Source organism: Harpia harpyja, chromosome 4, assembly GCF_026419915.1.
Source record: "Harpia harpyja isolate bHarHar1 chromosome 4, bHarHar1 primary haplotype, whole genome shotgun sequence".
NCBI lineage: Eukaryota > Metazoa > Chordata > Aves > Accipitriformes > Accipitridae > Harpia > Harpia harpyja.
This window is the reverse complement of record NC_068943.1, coordinates 44,866,318-44,885,701: the sequence shown is the minus strand read 5'-3', so window position 1 is coordinate 44,885,701 and position 19,384 is coordinate 44,866,318. Positions and strand designations below refer to the sequence as shown.

Genomic DNA, 19,384 nt, shown 5'->3' with positions numbered 1-19,384 from the left:
TGGGAGCGGAGGTGAGGCTGTGGTGACTGGGAGGAGTTGTCCCTTTAAACACTGGGTCCAGGGAGGGTAATCTGCCAGAGATTATCTGCTGGGGAGAGGATTGGCATTAAAGGGAATGTCTCCTCCCTTCCCCCATGTCCTACAGCATCCCCTGTCCTGTGTGTATGGAAACCAAGTTCACTTTCTCCTGGGCAAGCAGAGAGGGGGCCTTTGATTCGAGGGGCAAGGGGAGGAGGGCAGAGTGTGCACTATGGGACTGGGCCTCCTCTTCCTCACCGTGCTGGCCATGCTGGTCTCCTGCGAGGACCCAGAAGGTAACAGGGTGTTTGGGGGAAGAGGGGCTTACAGGGTGCCCCCAGAGCTGATGGCACCAGGAGGAAGAGGGGCTTACAGGGTGCCCCAGAGCACCTGGCTGGACCGGTCTTCCCCAGCAGGAAGCAAGACCTTTGTCACATCCCTGTGCTGAGGCTTGGCACAGGGGAAGCGGGAGCTAGTTTGCAGGAGAGCTGGGGGCCGCTAGCAGATGCACGCCTCACCACAGCAGGGGTCCAGGGGTGGGCCAAGATGAGCCTTCCCTGGGCTGGTACCACCTCCCAGCGGGTTTCTGCGGGCTGGGCAGCTGGCAGGAAGGATGGACCTCAACTCCCTGCCCCAGCCCAGCTCTGCCTTGCTCCCTGTGATCCCAGGAGACCTGGATACTTACTGGTCTGGCACAGCGCCCATCTGCGTGGGGGGCTGCAAGGGGAAGCACAAGGAGCTGAAGAGGAGCCAGTGCGGGAACGGCAGCTGCTGCTGGCTGGGCTACAAGTCCTTCTGCCGAGGTACAGCCAGAGGACAGAGACCAGGGGGGGCCCTGGGGAAGGTTGCAGGGCTTGGCACAGCCAGCCTGGGGAGGGCAGGTTTTTTGCCACGCACACGTGTGTGGAGTCTCTCCAGCAGCCCAGTCCTCGGGCCACAAGGGGACGCAGCTTGGGGCACCCACAGATCCCACCCAGCACCCTGGTCCTCGCCCAGGACCTGCAACCTTGTCTGGGTGCATCCCCTTGGGCTGCCTTTCTGCCAAGCAGGCAGCACAGGCTGCTAGTCCTGCAATGCCCATGGGAACCTCCCTGTCCCCAGTGAACTGTGGGCGACCCGAAGCGGACTTCAACTCGGTGGTGTATGGCAACGACTGGTGGGTCGGCTCGGTGGTGCGGTACAGCTGCCGGCCTGGATTCCTGCTCCTGGGGGACCCGGCCAGCGCCTGCCAGTCCAATGGCCGCTGGACCCCCAAGCCCACCTGCCTCCGTGAGTACCACTGGGTGTCACACTGAGCCTGACGGCGCACACTGTCTGCATGGGGAGCAGGTGGGAGGGCTACAGGCATGTCTCCAATCCCTCTTTTACCCCAGCCCTCTGCGGGAGGGCTGTAGGGCTGGTGGGCACCCTGTGACATGCTCTGGCCCTGCTCTTGCAGGGATCTGCCTGCGAGGTCGGATCGAGATCAGTGAGCAGGATATTACCGGGAGGTGCTCTTCGTCTTGCAGCACCCAGGCCCACCTGGGGGCCTTCCTCAACCGTGGCTGCATCAAGATCTCAGCCTGTGTCACCAAGTACTCAGGCTGGGCCCGCTGGTTCCTGCGCTGCGACATCTGTGAGTGTGACTGCCACGTCCCATGCGGTAAGTCCTGGTAGCGGCTGCCCACCTTTGGTAAGCACCTGTCTCACTGTTTTGTGGGAAGAGTTGGCAGTGAGAGCTGGGGACTGCCAAACAGCTCAAAATCTGCTGCTCTTGCTCTCCTTACAGCTTCCTCTGGGTAGAGCTGGGCCGTCTGGGGCTGTGGCCGCTGGCCCCACGCCAAGGGAGGCTTCCACCCTGGATGTCTGCTTCCCTTCGCCATGTGTCTCCATCACTGCGCCCCTTCCATAAGCTCCGTCTGTCCCAAGGCTTTCATCTGAGAGGAGAGGAGATGTTTTGGACTCGCTGTCTTTCAGGGCTGCCTTCCTGCCTGGCCCCATCCCTTGAGTGTCCAGTGGCAGGAGATGCTCTGTGAGCAGCAGGCACTGGAGATCTGCATGTGTTTCCTGCAGCTGGGCTTGGGAATGTTGGTGTCTTGGCCTCCATTTGCCTGGCTGCTTCCTAGGGGAGGCTCATATCCCCTTTTAGGGGGGAGGTAGCATGTATGCCTGTGCCTGTTGCAGGAGTATCTATCCCATCTGTGCTGCAGGTTGTGATTTCTCCCTGCCAGGTATTTCCTGCACACGGGCCAGGCCCTGGGCTGAGAGGTAGATCTGCCCTCTGTGCTTGCTGCAGCTGTCAGGCAGAGTGTAACCCTGTGCTATGCTACCTCTCTTCTCAGGAGTGTGTTTCTGACCATGCTCCTTTCCCTAAACTATTTGTTCTCCCCACTGGCCCTTCACTTCTCACTGGGGCAATGCTCAGTGGGTTGCACTCATGCTGATGGTGGTACCTGACTCCAGCCAGGAACAGCCCTGTGCTCCCTGGGGACCACCCTGGCTCCCTCTGAAGCAGCAATGGAAAAGCTAAAATTTTTATTTGCCCAGGGAAGGAGAAGGTGGTCTGGAGCACATGTGATGGGATTGCCAGGGGAGCTGGAGGACCAGCAGCACCACCATGGGTAATTAAAAATATGTTTACAGGAAATCACACAGGTTTTCCAGTCATGCAAAGAAATTCTGCTGCCTGCTCTGCCCTGGAGCCTCGGACTTAGATGACAGAGCCAGGACAGGCTCCCTCTGCCACTGATACTGCCCTGAACATGTGAGCCACCATGGGGACACAGCCATGGTCAAGGCCACTGTAGGAAGGTCCTAGCTAGGGACCAGATGGATGCTGAATGTGCCCATGGCACTGGCCACCAAGCCTTTCTGGGCACTGGACTCCCATCCCTGCTGGCCTTCCACCTTGAAATGACTGGAGCGGGATGCTGCAGCAGCTGCTGGTTTCTGTATGGCCACCAGCTTGGTCTCAGGAGCTCCTGACCCAGCCTCAAGCAGTTGAGAAGGAAGGGGCTTTAGCATCAAGGGGGTTCACTCCCAGGCCCTGCTTGTGCCCACCTGCAGGGAAGCAGGGCTGTTTTGCACTGCACAGAAGGGGCCTGGGCTGAGACCTGCTAACAGTGAGTGCCCTGGGAATGGGAGCCAGTGTGCTGAACGCAGAGCAAACTGGATATGTCCAGCGTGCCTTTTGCTCCATGAGGAGATGACTTAGGACCTCCAGGTGGAGCTTGGCTAGATGGCTACCTCCTTGTGCCTTCTCCCTGCCCAGCCTGTGGGCTGCCTTGCCCCACAGTCTCTCCTCTGGCTAGATCCTGCTCCACTAAGGAGCCAAATCACTGCCCAAGGCTGGCTGTGGGAGGGGAAAGCTTTCCTTGGCTCAACAGACGGTTTTTTAATTAATACTCTTGTTAGTGCCACTCGTTTCCATATGTCTTTCATGTTTAAGTGCTGTGGTGGGTGAGAGGTGTGAGTAACAGCGAGGATGGAGCCAGGCGCGGTGCTGCGGAGGGTGGAGGTGCAGAGGGATGGCAGGTCCTGCATGATGAGCCGCAGAGGGGAGTGTGTGCTGGGGGTAAAGCCCTGCGGGGGGGCACCCTCCTATCAAGGCCCTTTGCAGCCAGGTGTAACCCCACCAGCCCTGGTTCTCGGTGCCTGGTGTGGGTTTCCCAGGCAGTGCTCTGCGTTGCAGCTCTGGTTTCACCCAGCTTGTGCCCCCATTGGGGTGGCTACACGGTGGTGCAGCCCCTGTCCCAGGTCAGTGCAGGGCTGAGCGGGGGCAGAAGCATCCCTGGCAGGAGCGTTGAGCTCACGGGGTTTTGGGCTGAAGTGGCAACGGAAGGAGCTGCGGTGGGTTCCGCCTCATATGTGATCGGGAGCAGGCAGCTGGGAGGGGTGCTGGCGGGGGGGGGAAGTTGTGTGGACACAGGGCTGGCAAACCCCAGACTTGTGCGCTGGGGATGCTCAGGGCCTTCTGGCTTACGGGGAGAGGAAATAGGGCCGGTCCCTTTAAGAAGATTTTCGCTGCCTTGCAGTGCTGCCTGCCTGGGCAGCCCATCCTGTCGCCCCGACAGGCAGCAGCAGCAGCGGGGACAAAGCTGGCGGAGAGGGGCACGGCCGAGCAGCCGGGCCCCCCGGGGGGCTGCTAGCCACCGCTGGGCTGGGGTCAGAGAGCCCCCCTCCCGCCCTGCCCGCCCACGGCCCAGCCCAGCCCAGCCCAGCCCAGCCCAGCCCTGCGGAGGGATGGCGAGGAGACCCCGGCTGGGGACCCGCGGGGACAGCGCCCAGCCTGGGTCCCGGCGCTGAGCACCGGCGGGCTGCCGCCGAGCCGCTCCCTGCCCGGCCGGGGCGCCCGGTGCCGTCCTCCCCCCCCCCCACCTCCCACCTCCAGCCCCCGCCGCGGGCATCGCCCCTTTGTCTGCGGAGGAGGGAGAGGCGGAGGGCGCTGCGACGGAGGTACGGCCGGGCGCTGGGCGCGGAGCGGCGGCGGGGACGCAGCCGCTGCCGGCGGGGAGAGGAGCCGCCGCGCCCGTAGCCTGCCAGGTGAGACTGCGGGGAGAGCCTGCGGGCACCCCTTCCCCGGAGGACCCCCCCTCCCCGCTCCCCTGGCCGGGTGGGGGGGGCTGGGGGCGCTCGGCGGCGGCCGGGGATGGAGGGGGGCCGGCGGGGAGCCGGGATGAAGGAAGAGCGAGCATCCTCGGCAAAGCTGCCTTCCCCACCCCTCGCCTCGGGGACGGGCTAAGCCGCGGAGAGCGGCTTGCGGGATTTAGCGCTCCTTGTAAGGCCCAGCCGAAGGAGTCAAGGTGAGCCCGAGGGCGGCCTCTGCCCGGTGCCCCCCTGAGCCCCCCGTTGCCGCCGGCCCGCACCCCGGGGCTGCGTGTCACGGCGGAGCCGCTGCGCCAAGCGCGTCCCAGGCTTCTGAGAGGGGAACCTGAGCGCTGGGATCCCGCAGCCCTCGTTCCCACCTCTTCTTCCCTGGGGCTGGGGCTGGGGCTGGCTTTCTTCCAGCCCTGAAAGGCATCTGTCTGCAACGGGGAGAGGGCTGGGAAGATCTCGGCGCAGCTCCTCGCGAGGCCGGCTTCCCCTTTCAGGGGATTGTGTGTGTTCATTGCAGCTGTAGTGAGGAGCTGCCTGCAGCCTGTGCCTCGGCAAAATGTAGGTTAGCAAAGCACTAGGACCCCAGCCTTGGAGACGAGATGGGTGCTGGGCCCAGCCTGCTCAGGCACAGCTCAGGCTCCTTTTGCCGGTGCTGTGGGGATCCCCAACCCCCTCCCAGTCTTTGGTGATGCAGTGGGACCTGTGCTCCCCACCCTGCTTGGCTTAACGTCACCCCCAGCACCGCAGAGAATCCTCAAGCCAAGCAGAGATGTGAGGAGTGCTGCAGCCGGCTGTGGGGAGGACTGCAGGCAGAAGATGCTCCTGCCCAGCAGGAGAGCATTTGGGCAGGTGTGTGTATTAGCATCATGCAATGGCCCCAGTTAAGTACTGGCCTAGTCTCTGAGGCTGTGCTGGTAAGAGCCGGAAAGGTGTAATGAGCCAAGGGAGGCAGAGAAGGACTGGCACGAGCAGCGCCCCCTCCCTGTTCTATACAGTCTGTCCCAGCAAGCCCATGGGGACCCTGGGTGCTAGCTGGGCGTCTAATCTAGCCAGGACTCCTCTGCCCCAGGAGCCTGGGTGAGGCATGGCATGCTTTGTCCAAGCAACTGGCTGGAACAGTCTGCTTGCTTGGGACCCCTTACCTGTGTCCCCAGAGCCCTAGCCAGGCCAGGCAGGGGTAGTTCCTGCTGAGCCCTTAGGGGCATCCAGGCACAGCTGGGTGTCCTGTTGAGGGCAGAACATCAGCTCTCCCACCTCCCATCCTGCACCCACCATGGCAGACAGGAGCAAGGCAGGGAGCCCAGCAGCAGTGGGGCTGGGGGAGCTCAACAGCGGGCCAGCTCTGCTGTCAGAGCTGGACACAGCTGCAGGAGGTGCATGAATTATTGACTGTGGAGCTGACCAGCAGTTCCTTGCTGTGAGCCCCTCGGTGCAGGCTTGGCTGCCCTGGCCAGGTCCATCCTTCCATCCAGCTGTGGGTGCCAGACCACAGCTGGGCAGTGCATCACAGGATGGAGGGGGGCAGTGGGGCCTGGAGCCAGCAGGAAAGGGTGTGAGAGACTTGCTATGGGCTGGTCCCTGGCCCCTGCGTTTTCTGGCCCTGAGAGAAGGGCCCACTGTGAGTCGATCCCTGTGTGTTTCCCACAGAGCAGCAGGATGGCAGAGAAGGGAATGGATCCTGCATGTGTCTCCATTGCCCTGGAGGACACGGTGTGCCACGCCAGCCCCCCAGATGCCCCGCTCCTCACCACCCACTTGAAGAAGGTGGAGAACCACATCACAGAGGCCCAGAGGTTTTCCCACCTCCCGAAGCGCTCGGCTGTCAACATCGAGTTCATTGACCTGTCCTACTCTGTTCGTGAAGGCTCCTGGTGGAGGAAGAGAGGTAGGAGCTGCTGGCTGCAGAAGGGCATAGGAGGGGACGTGCGGAGCTATCACACCCCTCTCCCATTCTGTATGCCTTGATCTCACCCAGGTCCTCAGCATCTGCCGCTGTGCTAGATTCATTGCTTCTCTGCCAATTCCTGCTCCAGGCAGACCCAGCCTCTGCAAGCACAGAGTGCCTCGGCTGAGCTTGCCTCAGTGCATGGCAGCAGGGCTGCACACAGGGAGCCACAGTGGGAGATGTTGGAGCTGCTCACCCTGCTGTCCCCTGCAGCAGTAGGGCCTGGCTGGGTGGTCAGGCTGTCTGGCCCCATGGTCTGTCTCAGTGCCGGGTGCTGTTTGCAGTCATGCTGTGGGTGGCTGTCCTTGCTGGGCACCCATGGGTGGAGGGCAGGCTTGTGTCCCACAGCAGTTGCTGCATGCCTCTGCTGTGTAACACCAGAGGAAAGCAGATCACATCCTAGGGAAGCCTTTGGCCAGGGCTGCGTGGGGGACATGGGGCAGATTTCCTGGCTCAGGGGCAGCCAGGATGGATGAGTTTACCCAGCACTGTTGTTTGGGGTATGACGGCTGTGTGTGATGTGCTGACAGCAGGAGACCCCAAGGGGTGCCCCAGCCCAGAGTCTGGCAAGGAGAATATGCGTGGTTTGCAGGGGATTTCCTCTCCAGTGGCTCCCTGTGCAGCTGAGGCCACGGTCCCCTTTCCTGTGTGCAACTCTGGCCAAGAGCTCAGGGAGGGGAGAGGGGAGGCAGATGGCAAATGGTGGGTGGTAGTCTGCTTTAATTAGCTCTCTCGGTTAATGGGATGCCAATCAGGCAGCCCCATGAGATGGAGGGGGAGCTGATCTGCAGAAGCTGAAGGCAGGCAGAGATGAGTGGGGGCCTGGGGTGAGCAGACCAAGGGCGCAGGGCTGCTCAGCGGGGTGCCCTGCCAGCCAGGAGTGCCGGATGAGGCCTCTGACCCTGTCCCCAGCCAGGCTCTGCAGCTAGGAAAACTGAGGCACTGAAAGACAGCAGAACCAGCCCTGACATCCCCCAGGATGAGGTCTGCCTGTTTGCCTGGGATGCTGAGGAAGCATCCCAGGAGGAGCCATGGCACAGCTGTGGGTTCCCCAGGGCAGTGTGTGCTGTAGCACCCAGGAGTTTTGGGGACCGGATGCTTGCCAGCGGGCCAGTGCCCCGCAGGGAGGGAGGGGGAAAGGCTTGGGCAGCTGGACTGGGATAGGAGCATGCCAAGGGGTGCTGGGATCGTGGGGTGGCGGTGGGAGGGACTCTCCTCTCCCCCAGGCCAGGCACAGGTGGATGAGCTGGCTGGGAGCTCCTGGTGCCTTTGGCCACAGCCCACAGGATCTGGCTGGGCTGCCCCGCTCTGCTGAAGCAGGAGGTTACTGGCAGTCAATGAACGCGAGTAACCGCTGCGCAAGCTGCAGTGGCGCCGACGTGAGCAGCATGCACGGTGCCGGAGCCGAGTGCGTGGTGCCGGCATGCGCCACAGGGGCTGCTGGGCATGCTTGCTCTGCTGTCATCATGCACAGCCCTCTGCCCTCCCCTCCCGGCCCTCGCTGCCCCTCTGCCAGCGGGGCCCGCTCCTGGATGCAGGGCTCCTGACTCTGAGGGGTGCAGAGGGAGCTTGTGGTGCTGGACGCTGGACCCCCTGTCCTGGGGATGGACAAACAAGAGGGGCTGCCCCCCGTAGTGTGGTACTAGGACCGTGAGCTGGTCTGGCCCTGAGTCTCACCCCAGCCTGTGGGCAGGCAATAGATGCGTTGCTCTAGCCCGACATCAGTTGCCACCATGGGGTGCAGGGGGGACATGTATTTTCAGTAGGCAGATGCTCAGACTTGGTCCGTGGTTCAGCATGTCCTAGCACCCTGTATACCATTGCTGTCTTGCCAGGGCTGTGTTTTGGGGGCAGGTCCTGAGAGCTCGAGCCTGTGCCTGTTCCCTACTCCCGACACATCATGTTCCTTCTGCCAGAAAATGCTAATCGGCTGCGTTTAAAGCAGAGATAATTCCAGGTCTGATTAGCAGTGGCTGCTGCCGGGTGTCACAGCATGAATGTCAATGAAGGCAACAGCCGGGCGTCCAGTGGTCTTGGGGACTCTGCCTGCCCCATGCTACCCTGCTTCTTGCTGCCCCTCTCCATCGGCCCTAGGGACTAGGATCTGACAACATGACCAGGACCAATGTCACAGCATGGTAATCTTCCTCAGCAGCTACATGCCCTGACCCAGGATTTCTCTGATCTTTGCCGTGATCCAGGGCATGTGCCTCTTTGGCACCGGAAACCGGTGGGGTCAGCCAAGGACCAGGGTCAGGGATCATGCTGGAAAGGACAGGTGCTGTGGCTATAGCCCTGGGGATGCTGATGGAGACAGACTGCAGGCACACGCAGCTCCTGGCACAACACATGGAGGTTCTGAGGTTCCCCCAGGTGCTAGGATGGCATCACAGTCCCTGTAGCGCTGCTGCTCTGGAAAGCCAAACCTGTGCTGCTCTGTCCCTCCAGGGTACAAGACTCTCCTCAAATGCCTGTCTGGGAAGTTCTGCCAGCGGGAGCTCATTGGGATCATGGGGCCCTCAGGTGCCGGGAAGTCCACACTCATGAACATCCTGGCTGGCTACAGGTGAGGCTGGGGGGAAGCCAGGAGATCTGGGGGTGCAGGGCTGGGGGTCCCGTGCTACATTCCCCCATGCCGCTTTCCCACAGGGAGACCGGCATGAAGGGCCAGATCCTGGTGAATGGCCGGCCACGGGACCTGCGTACCTTCCGCAAGATGTCCTGCTACATCATGCAGGATGACATGCTCCTGCCACACCTCACCGTGCTGGAGGCTATGATGGTGAGCGATTCAGGAGCCAGGCAGCCTGCTGGGCTCTGTGGGGCATCCTGTGGACTGTGTCCTTGGGCACTGAGCCCACACTGACATCAGGCATTTCCAAGGGCTCTAGGACACGGGAACAAAATCCTGCTGTTCTTGCTCCCTTCATCCTGAGCCACTGCTCCCCGCCCTCGGCCGGGCAGGGATGGGGCCCATGGTGCAGCTGATTCTGTTCCCTGCACCTAACAGTCGTGTCTCCCTGCCCATCCTCTCCCTTGCAGGTCTCTGCTAACCTGAAGCTGAGTGAGAAGCAGGAGGTGAAGAAGGAGCTAGTAAGTGCAGAGGAAGGTGGGCCCAGGCCCCCTCATCTCTCCCCAAGATGGGGCCAATAGGGAAGGGAGGGCCCTGAGGGGACCAGAGGATGCTGAGGGGCTCCCAGCGATGGAGGTCTGAAGGGAGGTGGCAGGGATAGGGTGAGGGTCCATGGGAGCCCATGGTGAATGAGGCTGTCTCACAGGTGAACGAGATCCTGACGGCTCTGGGGCTGCTGGAGTGCTCCTACACCCGCACCATCTCGCTGTCAGGGGGCCAGCGCAAGCGCCTGGCCATCGCCCTGGAGCTGGTGAACAATCCCCCGGTCATGTTCTTCGATGAGCCCACGAGGTGAGGCCACAGGGTCCAGGGCTCCCCAGCACTGCCTAAACTGCTGGGAGACACCGAGGTACCCGGCACCCTCTGGAGCACAGCAGGGCTGCAAGACCTGAGGGTGGGACGTGACTGTGCCCACCAGGGCTCCAAGAAGGCTGGGGCATGGCAGGGCTGGGGCTGCAACGGGATGCTCTTCTCCATCGATCTGAGAGGAGGGTGCCCACAAGGGGAGGCAAGTGGGGGCATCTTTAGGATGTACTTCTCCCCCTCTCAACTCTTGCCTTCTCTCTCTGCTGTCTCTTTCTCCTCCACCCCATCCTGCGTGGCTACAGCGGTCTGGACAGTGCCTCCTGCTTCCAGGTGGTTTCCCTGATGCGGTCCCTGGCTCAGGGTGGGCGCACCATCATCTGCACCATCCACCAGCCCAGCGCCAAGCTCTTTGAGATGTTCGACAAGGTTTGGACTGGGCTAGGACACAGGATTCTTCAGGGGTGCAGGGTCCCTCTGGCCTCAAGACCCAGCAAAGAGGCCATGGGAGGGATGGGCTGCAGGCATTAGACCTGGGGCTTGTGTCGTGCACAGCCCTGATGGCCGGGGTCTGGAAAGGGTGCCCTGTGTCACCCTAGGACAGGGAGATGGGTAGGAGCAGGTGACAGTGCTCCTGGCTGCTCTGCACCTGCCATATCCTAGCTTTTTCTTGCAGCTGTACATCCTGAGCCAGGGCCAGTGCATCTTCAAAGGCATTGTGACCAACCTCATCCCCTACCTGAAGGGTCTTGGTCTCCACTGCCCCACGTACCACAACCCTGCTGACTTCAGTGAGTGCCCCTGCCCCAGCTGGGGCTGTGTGGTGGGGAGCTGAGGGTGGCAAGGTCCAAACCCAGTGCCCGAGCCCTAAGGGCTACCTGGTGTTCCCCTGGATTGCCCAGGGAGAGGGGCTGCCGTGTGGTACATCATCATAGGGTGGGAGTTGTGCTGGGTTCCCATGGGGTCATGGTCTGGGCAGGCCAAGCAAAGTGATGGCAAGGGCGGGTTCAGCACCTCTCAGGGGTCCTGTCCTCCTCCACAGTTATCGAGGTGGCCTCAGGAGAGTATGGGGACCTCAACCCTGTCCTGTTCCGCGCCGTCCAGAATGGCATGTGCACCATGGCTGAGAAGAAGAGCAGCCCCGACAAGGCAGATCCATCGTGCCCAGCACACTGTGTGACGGTGAGTGGGGATGAGAAGAGCTTCCTGCGGTGGCAGAGAGCGGCAGGTAACAGAATGCCCACGCAGTGACACATCAGTCCTCCCTGCCCCACAGTGCATGGATATCTTGTGATGCCTAGAGCCCCTTGGACATGGTGGGGAGCGTGGAGGTGTTCAGCCAGCCTCCGCTTGTTTTGAGCAACAGCTCTGTGCTTGCAGCTGGCAGTGCCTGTTCTCACCAGGGGTGCTCGCAAGGGGCACCCTGGGAGCATTTGAGTGCCTTCCTAGTAGGGAGACATGTTGTGAACTTGACCCATGTCCCCTGACTTGCCCGTGGTCTTGCAGGACGTGGACCACATCGAGAGCCACACGTTTGCCACCAGCACTTCAACTCAGTTCTGCATCCTCTTCAAGAGAACCTTTATCTGCATCCTAAGGGACACGGTGAGGGCAGGGGAGGCTGGGCCAGGGCTGAGGGGATGGGGCCTCTCAGTCACTGGAGGCAGGCAGAGACAGGAGTTGAATGGGGGCTGGAGTGGAGCTCACCCTTGAGGAGCAGGCAGTCTGTCTTCTGCTCTCCTGGGATGTTCATGGGATGAGGCCCTGCCTCACTGAGCTACTGTACCCTCTCTGCCTGCAGGTGCTGACCCACCTGCGGTTCATGTCCCACATCTGCATCGGGGTGCTGATTGGGCTGCTCTACCTGCACATTGGCAACGACGCGGGCAAAGTCTTCAACAACACTGGCTTTCTCTTCTTCTCCATGCTATTCCTCATGTTTGCTGCGCTGATGCCCACCATCCTCACCTGTAAGGAGCTCCTTCCCCCAACACCCATTCACTGCTCCCAACCCTTGGGGCAGAGAGGTGTGCTCCATCTGTGTGGGAGTGTGTCTGCTGGGCGGTGTATGGTGGAGCCAGACAAATTGGACAAAAGAGGGGAAATAACAGAGGAAAGGAAAAAAGTTGAAACAAAGAAGAGGGGGAAAACTTCTGTTTGGGTGTATTGCAGTTTTACCCTTTATTTAATGTTTGGCTATAATGTACTTGCTGGCTCAAAGCAGAATGCTGGAATTTTTTATTGCTGAGAAAATGTCTGTAAAGCTGCATTTTCAGCTGCTTCACCTCTTTCACTTCCTCAAAAAGTTTGCCTAAAAGCCCCCAGCCAAGCTGACTTTTCTATGCAGAAAGTTCCCACATTGGTCACTGACTCTTCCCCGGTGAAGATTGGAGCACCCACTCATGGAACAGGCAGGAGGCTGCCTGGAGCTCTGTGCCAGGGCCGTATCACATCTGCCTGCACCAGGGCAGGTGGGAGTGGGGGCTGGAGCAGCCCAGGCCAGGGCACTGCTGGCTGCTAACTCCTTGTTTCCATGCAGTCCCCCAGGAGATGTCTGTATTCCTGCGAGAGCACTTGAACTACTGGTACAGCCTGAAAGCCTATTATCTGGCAAAGACCATGGCAGATGTGCCATTCCAGGTGAGCTTTTGGCTGGACTAAAGTGTGGCCCCGATGCTGATGTGCCTTCCTTGGCACAGCCAACTGCCTGGCTGCCCCAATAGCCCGGGTTGGCCTTGGAGGGGTCCCTGCGGCCCTCCATCCCCCAGGGAGTGTCTGAGGGGTGAGGATGGCCATGGGTCCAGCAGAGCGGTCTCTTTGCTTGGCCCTCTCCAGGTGATCTGCCCCATTGCATACTGCAGCATCGTGTACTGGATGACGGGCCAGCCACCTGAAGCCACGCGCTTCCTCCTCTTCTCTGCCTTGGCCACCGCCACGGCTCTGGTGGCCCAGTCCCTCGGGCTTCTCATCGGAGCTGCTTCCACTTCCCTGCAGGTCAGATGGGGTCCCAGCTTTGCCTGTTATGTGGAGATGGGAGTAGAGTCGCAGGAGTTGCCACGACAAGGAGGGGTGGAAGGAAGTGTTGCCCATAGGCAGGCGTGAGTGTCACAGGCGGTGCACCTGTGGACAGAGACATGACACCCAGTTGCCTCTGCTCCCCAGGTGGCCACCTTCGTGGGACCCGTCACTGCCATCCCCGTCCTGCTCTTCTCGGGCTTCTTCGTCAGCTTCAAGACCATCCCCACCTACCTGCAGTGGAGCTCCTATGTCTCCTATGTCAGGTGGGACCCCACGCTCTGGTCAAAAGCTCCCTGCCCTGGGCTGCCATGGGCTGGGGAGAGAATGGGGCTGCCTGGGGTACGCGGTGACTCTCATGGTGTGCTCTGCCTTAGGTATGGCTTTGAGGGCGTCATTCTTACCATCTATGCCATGGAGCGCGAGGACCTGGAGTGCCTCGAGGACTTCTGCCCTTTCCAAAAACCCATCAAGATCCTGCAGGAGCTGGACGTGGAGGAGGCCAAGCTCTACCTGGACTTCCTCATCCTGGGCATCTTCTTTGTCATCCTGCGGCTCCTGGCTTACCTGGTCCTCAGGTACAAAGTCAAATCAGAGAGATAAAGGGGCCATGGGGCCCCAGTGGCGTTCCCGGGCCTGGCCTGCTGTGAGAGACGTTCTGCAGATGGACACAGTGCTCCTAGCAGGTCACGGACCGCGGCGGAGGCGTTGGTAGGTGCCAGCCAGGTCTGGCTCAGTCGAGAAGGGTTTTGAGACATCTCGGAACTGTTTTAACCTTTCCACACACTCTTCATTGCAAAAGTTTTGTACAGCCCTGGCATGTGCCACCCTCTCCCCCAGGACTACCGAACCCCACGGCGCTTGGGTCCCCTCTTGCCCCTGCACGGCACTGCCCTTCTCCACCAAACACATTGGGACACCAGGGACAGTCCCGTGGAGGCGGCTGTCTGCCAAGCAAGGCCGAGAGGAGCTGGCTGCTCCAGGCAGGAGGGGTTCGGTGCCCTGGTGCTGCCTGAGCCTGGGGCTGAAGCCGGGAGGAGACACCCGCAGAGCATGGATCAGTAGTGCAGCACAGAGCCCCGTTGCTCCCCCTGGACAGCAGCATGTGTGTCAGTGCTAAGAAGAGCCCAAAGATGCAATAGGCCAAGTTGCACAAGGCTTTAGTGTTTCCTGTTGCCATAGCCACAGAAATCGCTGCATCCCCTTTTTCTTTCTGCACAAATCCTCCTTCTTTTTTCTTTTCTTCCTTTTTTTATAAACCCCACTGCTTCCCAGTCTGCATGGAGGGGAAAGGGAGCCAGCAGGCAGAGAAAGACTTGGGGCTCTGTCTCAGACTTCTGCTCGGATGCCATCCTCAGAGATGGGATCTTCAAACCTGGGGATGTAACAGGTTCTGTGGGAATCGGACAGTATTCTCAGACCTTGGGGAGTCTCATGTTCAGTCCCTGTTGCCTTTGGGGTCTGAGCCAAGAGGATAAAATCAACCAACATGGAGGGAAGTGACTGGTTCCTTCAAGTACTGCATGGAGCAGGGAGGATTTAGGTTCCCACACCCTGCCAGTACCAGGTGGCTGAAAGCTGGAGCCTCTACTGCAGGAGAAGAGCTGGCCCTGAGCCCTTCCCTTGCACCATCTCACTTCTCACCCCTCTTCCCCCGGCACAACTGTGGCTGTCTCAGCAGAACAGGGAGGACGAGCCCTTGCTCAGCACCGGCTGTGCAAGGAGGGGCTGCTGGCCCCAGGGATGCCTGGCCTCATCACAGTGCAAACCTCCCAGGGTAACGCTGTGCAGAAGGGGGTCCCAGCAGTGCCAGAACTGGAAAGCAGGTGAGATCTCGGAGCGGTTTGTTTGCATTGGGTGACCCTGACACTGGGAAGGGCTTTGCACTTTGTGACTGGTATCAGAAAAAGGTCCCTTTTGGCAAGTGTCTCTGGTGGCTCCTCCAAAGTCACCTGCCTTCACACCCCTTGCGGAGGGAAGGCATTTTGACACCTCGCTGGCTCTCCAAAGGAATAGAGCTGAGACCAGAGCTGGCGGGGCATCTGCACATGCTGCTGTGCTGGGAACACAGCATGCTGCTTAGCTACATAGCACAGGCCTGTCTCTGTGGGTGTGCTGGCATTGGTGTCGCAGGGCTGCACTGGTCACCCACACACATGGGAACCCACTGCTTTTTAGTGAGCACGGACACGGGGAAGGCAGCTCTGTCCCATCCTGGCATGCCGGGCCCTGGTTCAAGTGCATTCTGTGAGATGATGCTGCTGGCACTCTGAGCAGCAGGGGATTGCAGGGCAAATGCCAGATATCAGCAAAATCCTTGAGACTGTTCTTTGCTTTTACTGGCTCATGTTGGGACCCCTCTGCACAGCAGGGTCTGGCTGGCCTGCAGATGGATGGCAGACGTGTGGCAGCACTGATGTTGGGAACTCAGCAAGGTCGGGTTTCCCCTGCCTGGACAGCATTGCTGCGAAGAGCTTGTAGCCATGGGACTCTCCTGCACAGAGAGTCTGGAAACAGGACATGCCCTGATGCCCTTTCCATGCTGAGCATTGGGGTTTTCCCCAGGGGCTCTTGTCTGATGTACCACTGTCCATCACAAAATTCCCCTCTGCTCTTGGATCTTCCTCACTGCCAGCCCCGTGCCATACTCTGCAATGGAGACGTGCCGGCTTGGGGGGCTGCAGTCTCCTGGGCAAAACGCTGCCAACTGCAGCTGCAGGAGCATGGTCGAGTGGGGAATCGTCCCCACATCTCCTCTGTCATGAGGTGGATGGATGGGCAGGGAGCCAGGGGGATGGTGGAGCTGCGGGCTGTCACCCTTCTCCATCTCACTGTCTGTGGGACTGATGGGACCAATGCCCCACTTCAGTCCTGCTCTTGGGCTGTGGCTAGTTAAGCCTTGCCCAGCGGAGAGTGTGCACTGCAGGGCTGAGGGTTTTCCCCTGGGTGGATACCAAGATGGTGGGAGGTGCCAATGGTGCAGCATTGCACAGCTCCTGCCTCCTGCCTGCTCACTGGCAGTGGTGGCTCTCGTGGTGGGTCCTGCTTCCCTCACACCAGAGGCACTGTCGTCCCCAGCACTACGTCCTGCTGCTGTCTGCACCCAGCACATGGTGCCTCCTGGGACACCCCTGTGACATGGCAGCCAGCGCCACCACCACTCCCAGCAGGACCAGGACGAGACGGACTAGTGATGGCCCATGTGTGAAGCAGAGGGGGCTACCAGAAGGTACCCATGACTGCCACTGCCCACGTCCCCCACGTGCAGGGATGCTGCAACCAAAGCCTTTGCTGGTCAGCCACTGCTCCTTGCAGAGAAACCCCATGGGACAGGCTGCCTGAGCTCAGTGTGGCTGGAGGGACACTGCCGGGGCAGGTAGCTCCACAGGTGGCTGCTCGGACCAGCCTCTCCGGGATGGGGCAGTTGGCAGCACCCCCAGGATCTCCAGGACAGTTCAGCACAGCCTGGGCCTCCTGCACCAGTGAGTGTGCAGGTTGCAGAGTCCCAGCTGACCAGGTACGCGGCCACTGCGGGGCAGAGGGCCAGGGCAAGCCCTGGAGATGGAGGATGGCCGTGTCCCCGAGCTGGGCAAGGGCGCTGGGGAGTGGGATTTATAGGGCAGGTGCCCCTCGTCCTCACGGCCAGGGTAGCAGGAGGCCTGAGGCACCCTGGAGAAGGGCACCAGCACTCCCAGCAGAGCTGGCAAGTGAATGTGTTGGTATGAAGGGACCATGATGAGTGAGGGATCTGGGCAGCCCATGGCACAGAGGGCCTGGGTCTGGCAGACCCTGCCCAGGGCAAAGTCACCCTTGGTGGTGCCCAAGGGCAAATGGTGCCTGAGGAGTGAACTGAGCCAAGGTGCCGGAACGGGGCCATCCACTGCCCCTTCCCTCTCAGCGAGGACAATCCCAGAGATGGTGGAAGGCACAGAGAAATGCAAAGGGACCGAGCACATTTGCACTGAGCCCCGCGGACTGGCAAGGCTGGGTTGAGCAGTCGGGGTTTATTGCCCCTCTGCTGCCCAGGTGGCCCCCTGCCCTGCAGGAGCAGGGTGAGAGGGGTTGTCTCTGCCCTCGCACAGCAGAGGGATGGGGTGCAGCTGCCCTGCTCCAGGGGGCCCTTAGTGGAGCAAGGCTCAGCTGCTCCAACCCACTGGCTAGCAGGCATCTCTCCAGGACAGTCTCTTCAGGGCAAGATAGGCACTGAGCCGGGCTGTGGTGGCACCCCTTGGCAATAACACTGGTCATTTTGTGGTGTGGGGCCATGGGTGCCCAGGCTGGGTCTTGCCTTGTCCTGAGTGGGTGGAGAGCACCCGCATGCTGGGCTGGCACGCAGCAGCGAGGATGCACTTTATCAGAGCAGGGGAGTGGGGCCGTGGGTGCTTCTGGCTGCAGGAATCCCACCAGGGAATGCGTCTGGATAATCATGAGGAGTGTGATGGAGGAGAGCAGGCTTCTTCCCCCACACCTCCTCTCCCCTCCTGCCCCCTGCCTTCCCTTGCAATGCACTTTGAATGGATGAGGATGTGATTCAAGCTTTGGCTCCAGATCCCTGGGAGCACCGGTTGAACCTCAACCCACCTAAAACTGCTTCAGCCCCTTAGCCTGGCTCCTTCAGACCACAGGCTCGGTTGTATGAGGTACTGCCTCTCCCTCATGAGTGCTGTGAATGCAGGCAGGCAGGCAGGGGCGTGGCCTCTCACTTCCACGCATGTCCAGGCCACCTTTGTCACACGCACAAGAAAAGCAAATGCATCATCACCCAGCTGGTGCTAGGGTTTGCTGGAGGGGAGACTGGGCTAGAACAGGGAGGGAATGCGGCTTCTCCTAGGGTTTCACCCCTCTCTCAAATCAGGCAATAAAACAGTGTTTCCTTCTCACTGTGTGTGGACACCGTTTGTCCTGTCCCTCTGCCACAGGAGCTCCTGGTGCCACAGGCAGCCTACAGCTGCCTGGGATCTCTGCATGTGTCCCTGCCACGCTGGACCCTATGGTTTTCCAGCCTTTGCTGTGTCCACATGTGCAGAGGAGGCTGTACAATGGGGTGCATGTGTGATAGAGGGCGGGGGTGGACCATGCAGAGAGGTGCAGCTGTTGAAACCCATGCTTCCATGTGACCAGAGGTGAGCTGCTTTTTTCCTGGGACCGTTTGCCAAAATAAGATGCAGATAACAGCTCAAAGGAGTCTGCTCACACAGCAGTAGCTCTGCTGTGGTAGCTGTGTGCAGGTGGCATTTGCCCAGGTCCTTCTGCCTTGCTGGGAGGAGGCTGTGAGGCAGGGCCAGGGCACTGCTGCCCACAGCTGCAGCCTGGCAGGAACCAGGCAGGGTGGAGGTGAGCCCCTGGGCTCTGGGGGGAGCACGGGGCTGCTGGAAGGGCTCTGCTGGCTCTCCACGCTGTGCCACACACTCAGGTAAGTGCCCCACAGGGACAGGGTGCCTGGGTCCCAGCTTGCTGCTGGTGCTCGCCAGTGTCTGGAGGGCCCCAGGAGCTGTTGAGCAGGCAGAGATGTTGCAGCTTATTTCAGCCTTTCTGAGATGCCAGCTGTACTTGTTGGATTTCACACATCAATAAAACTTATATTTATAGTGTACTGCCTGGATGCTTCCCCTCCTTGAGCGGCCAGAGGGCATGCATGTGAAGGGAGATGTGCATGCTGGGTACGTCAATGGGTGTCCCTGTGTCAGGGTGTGGAGGTGGGCGCTGGGGGGGCAGCCGGTGGGCAGGTAGCTGCACACATTGCTGGGGACAGGCACTGAGTGTGTACAAAGGCATGCAGGGACATGTGTGTCCGTGTGGGCTATGTGCAGGCCTTTGGGGTGTGAGCATGGCCTCCGGGGTTATAGGGGTGTGGACCCTTGGCCGCAGCACCCCTGGCTCAGCACTGCCTGTGGCTGGCTGGGGTGGGCCGGCGCTTCCCGGGACAGCACCCGGGGACTGAAGAGGGCGCACAGGGCCCCACAGACACTGCTGACTCTGATCTCAGCACCGCCTTACTGTGTTGCCAGAGCAGATCTGCAAGCAGCGAGAGGGTAGGTATATATGTCTGTGTGTGTGTGTGCATGTCCATGCATGTGTGTTACACAGCCAGGCAAAACCAGGTGGTGCTGGGCTGCCCTGCCAGCACAGCTTTCTCTGGGCTTTTTTCCCTGTGGGGTTGCTGATGTCCCGCTCCCTGCACTGCGCTCTGTGTGAGATGGCAGCAGCTAAGCATGGCGGGATTTCACTCTGGAGCAGGACTTGTCCTTGCAGGCTCTGGTTGCACAGCCGGGCACCAGCTGGGGATGCAGAGCCACCAGATGTGTCCGGAGGACCGCCCCCCCTTCTTGCAGGACTGCTTGTAAGACCCCAAGAGCTTCCCCACTCCCCTACTCCGTGTGTCCTTGTATTTGGTG

The 19,384-nt window shown here is 60.5% G+C and overlaps 2 protein-coding genes across 5 annotated transcripts; both read left to right on the top strand.

Annotated features, from left to right (window-relative positions):
* Window positions 1–123: 123 nt before the first annotated feature.
* On the top strand, window positions 124–3,508 carry LOC128141603 (sushi, von Willebrand factor type A, EGF and pentraxin domain-containing protein 1-like). 3 transcript variants are annotated; one of them, XM_052786555.1, is made up of 5 exons: window positions 124–314; window positions 687–821; window positions 1,120–1,287; window positions 1,527–1,660; window positions 1,787–3,498. In XM_052786555.1, exons 1-5 carry the CDS (start codon window positions 251–253, stop codon window positions 1,907–1,909), a joined length of 624 nt encoding a protein of 207 aa, XP_052642515.1. In that variant the 5' UTR covers window positions 124–250; the 3' UTR covers window positions 1,910–3,498. The 3 variants fall into 3 exon arrangements, with proteins under 3 accessions (XP_052642515.1, XP_052642516.1, XP_052642517.1); XM_052786556.1 differs by having other exon boundaries at window positions 1,457–1,660; window positions 1,787–1,909; XM_052786557.1 differs by lacking the exon at window positions 687–821 and having other exon boundaries at window positions 1,787–3,508.
* Window positions 3,509–3,976: 468 nt separating this feature from the next.
* ABCG4 (ATP binding cassette subfamily G member 4) lies at window positions 3,977–18,582 on the top strand. 2 transcript variants are annotated; one of them, XM_052786550.1, is made up of 15 exons: window positions 3,977–4,539; window positions 6,246–6,478; window positions 8,987–9,104; window positions 9,188–9,320; window positions 9,581–9,631; window positions 9,817–9,962; window positions 10,280–10,403; window positions 10,651–10,765; window positions 11,017–11,156; window positions 11,481–11,579; window positions 11,776–11,944; window positions 12,514–12,614; window positions 12,810–12,968; window positions 13,137–13,255; window positions 13,367–18,582. In XM_052786550.1, the coding sequence occupies exons 2-15, from the start codon at window positions 6,250–6,252 to the stop codon at window positions 13,590–13,592; spliced, it is 1,929 nt and encodes a 642-aa protein (XP_052642510.1). In that variant the 5' UTR covers window positions 3,977–4,539; window positions 6,246–6,249; the 3' UTR covers window positions 13,593–18,582. The 2 variants fall into 2 exon arrangements, with proteins under 2 accessions (XP_052642510.1, XP_052642509.1); XM_052786549.1 differs by having other exon boundaries at window positions 3,978–4,539; window positions 6,241–6,478.
* The last annotated feature ends 802 nt before the right edge of the window (window positions 18,583–19,384 follow it).

Coding starts and splice junctions, on each gene's coding strand:
- LOC128141603 (XM_052786555.1), top strand. CDS start 251: ATGGGACTGGGCCTCCTCTTCCTCACCGTGCTGGCCATGCTGGTCTCC. Junction 315..686: donor CTCCTGCGAGGACCCAGAAG/GTAACAGGGTGT, acceptor CTGTGATCCCAG/GAGACCTGGATACTTACTGG. Junction 1,661..1,786: donor TGACTGCCACGTCCCATGCG/GTAAGTCCTGGT, acceptor CTCTCCTTACAG/CTTCCTCTGGGTAGAGCTGG.
- ABCG4 (XM_052786550.1), top strand. CDS start 6,250: ATGGCAGAGAAGGGAATGGATCCTGCATGTGTCTCCATTGCCCTGGAG. Junction 10,404..10,650: donor TCTTTGAGATGTTCGACAAG/GTTTGGACTGGG, acceptor TTTTTCTTGCAG/CTGTACATCCTGAGCCAGGG. Junction 12,969..13,136: donor CTGCTTCCACTTCCCTGCAG/GTCAGATGGGGT, acceptor TCTGCTCCCCAG/GTGGCCACCTTCGTGGGACC.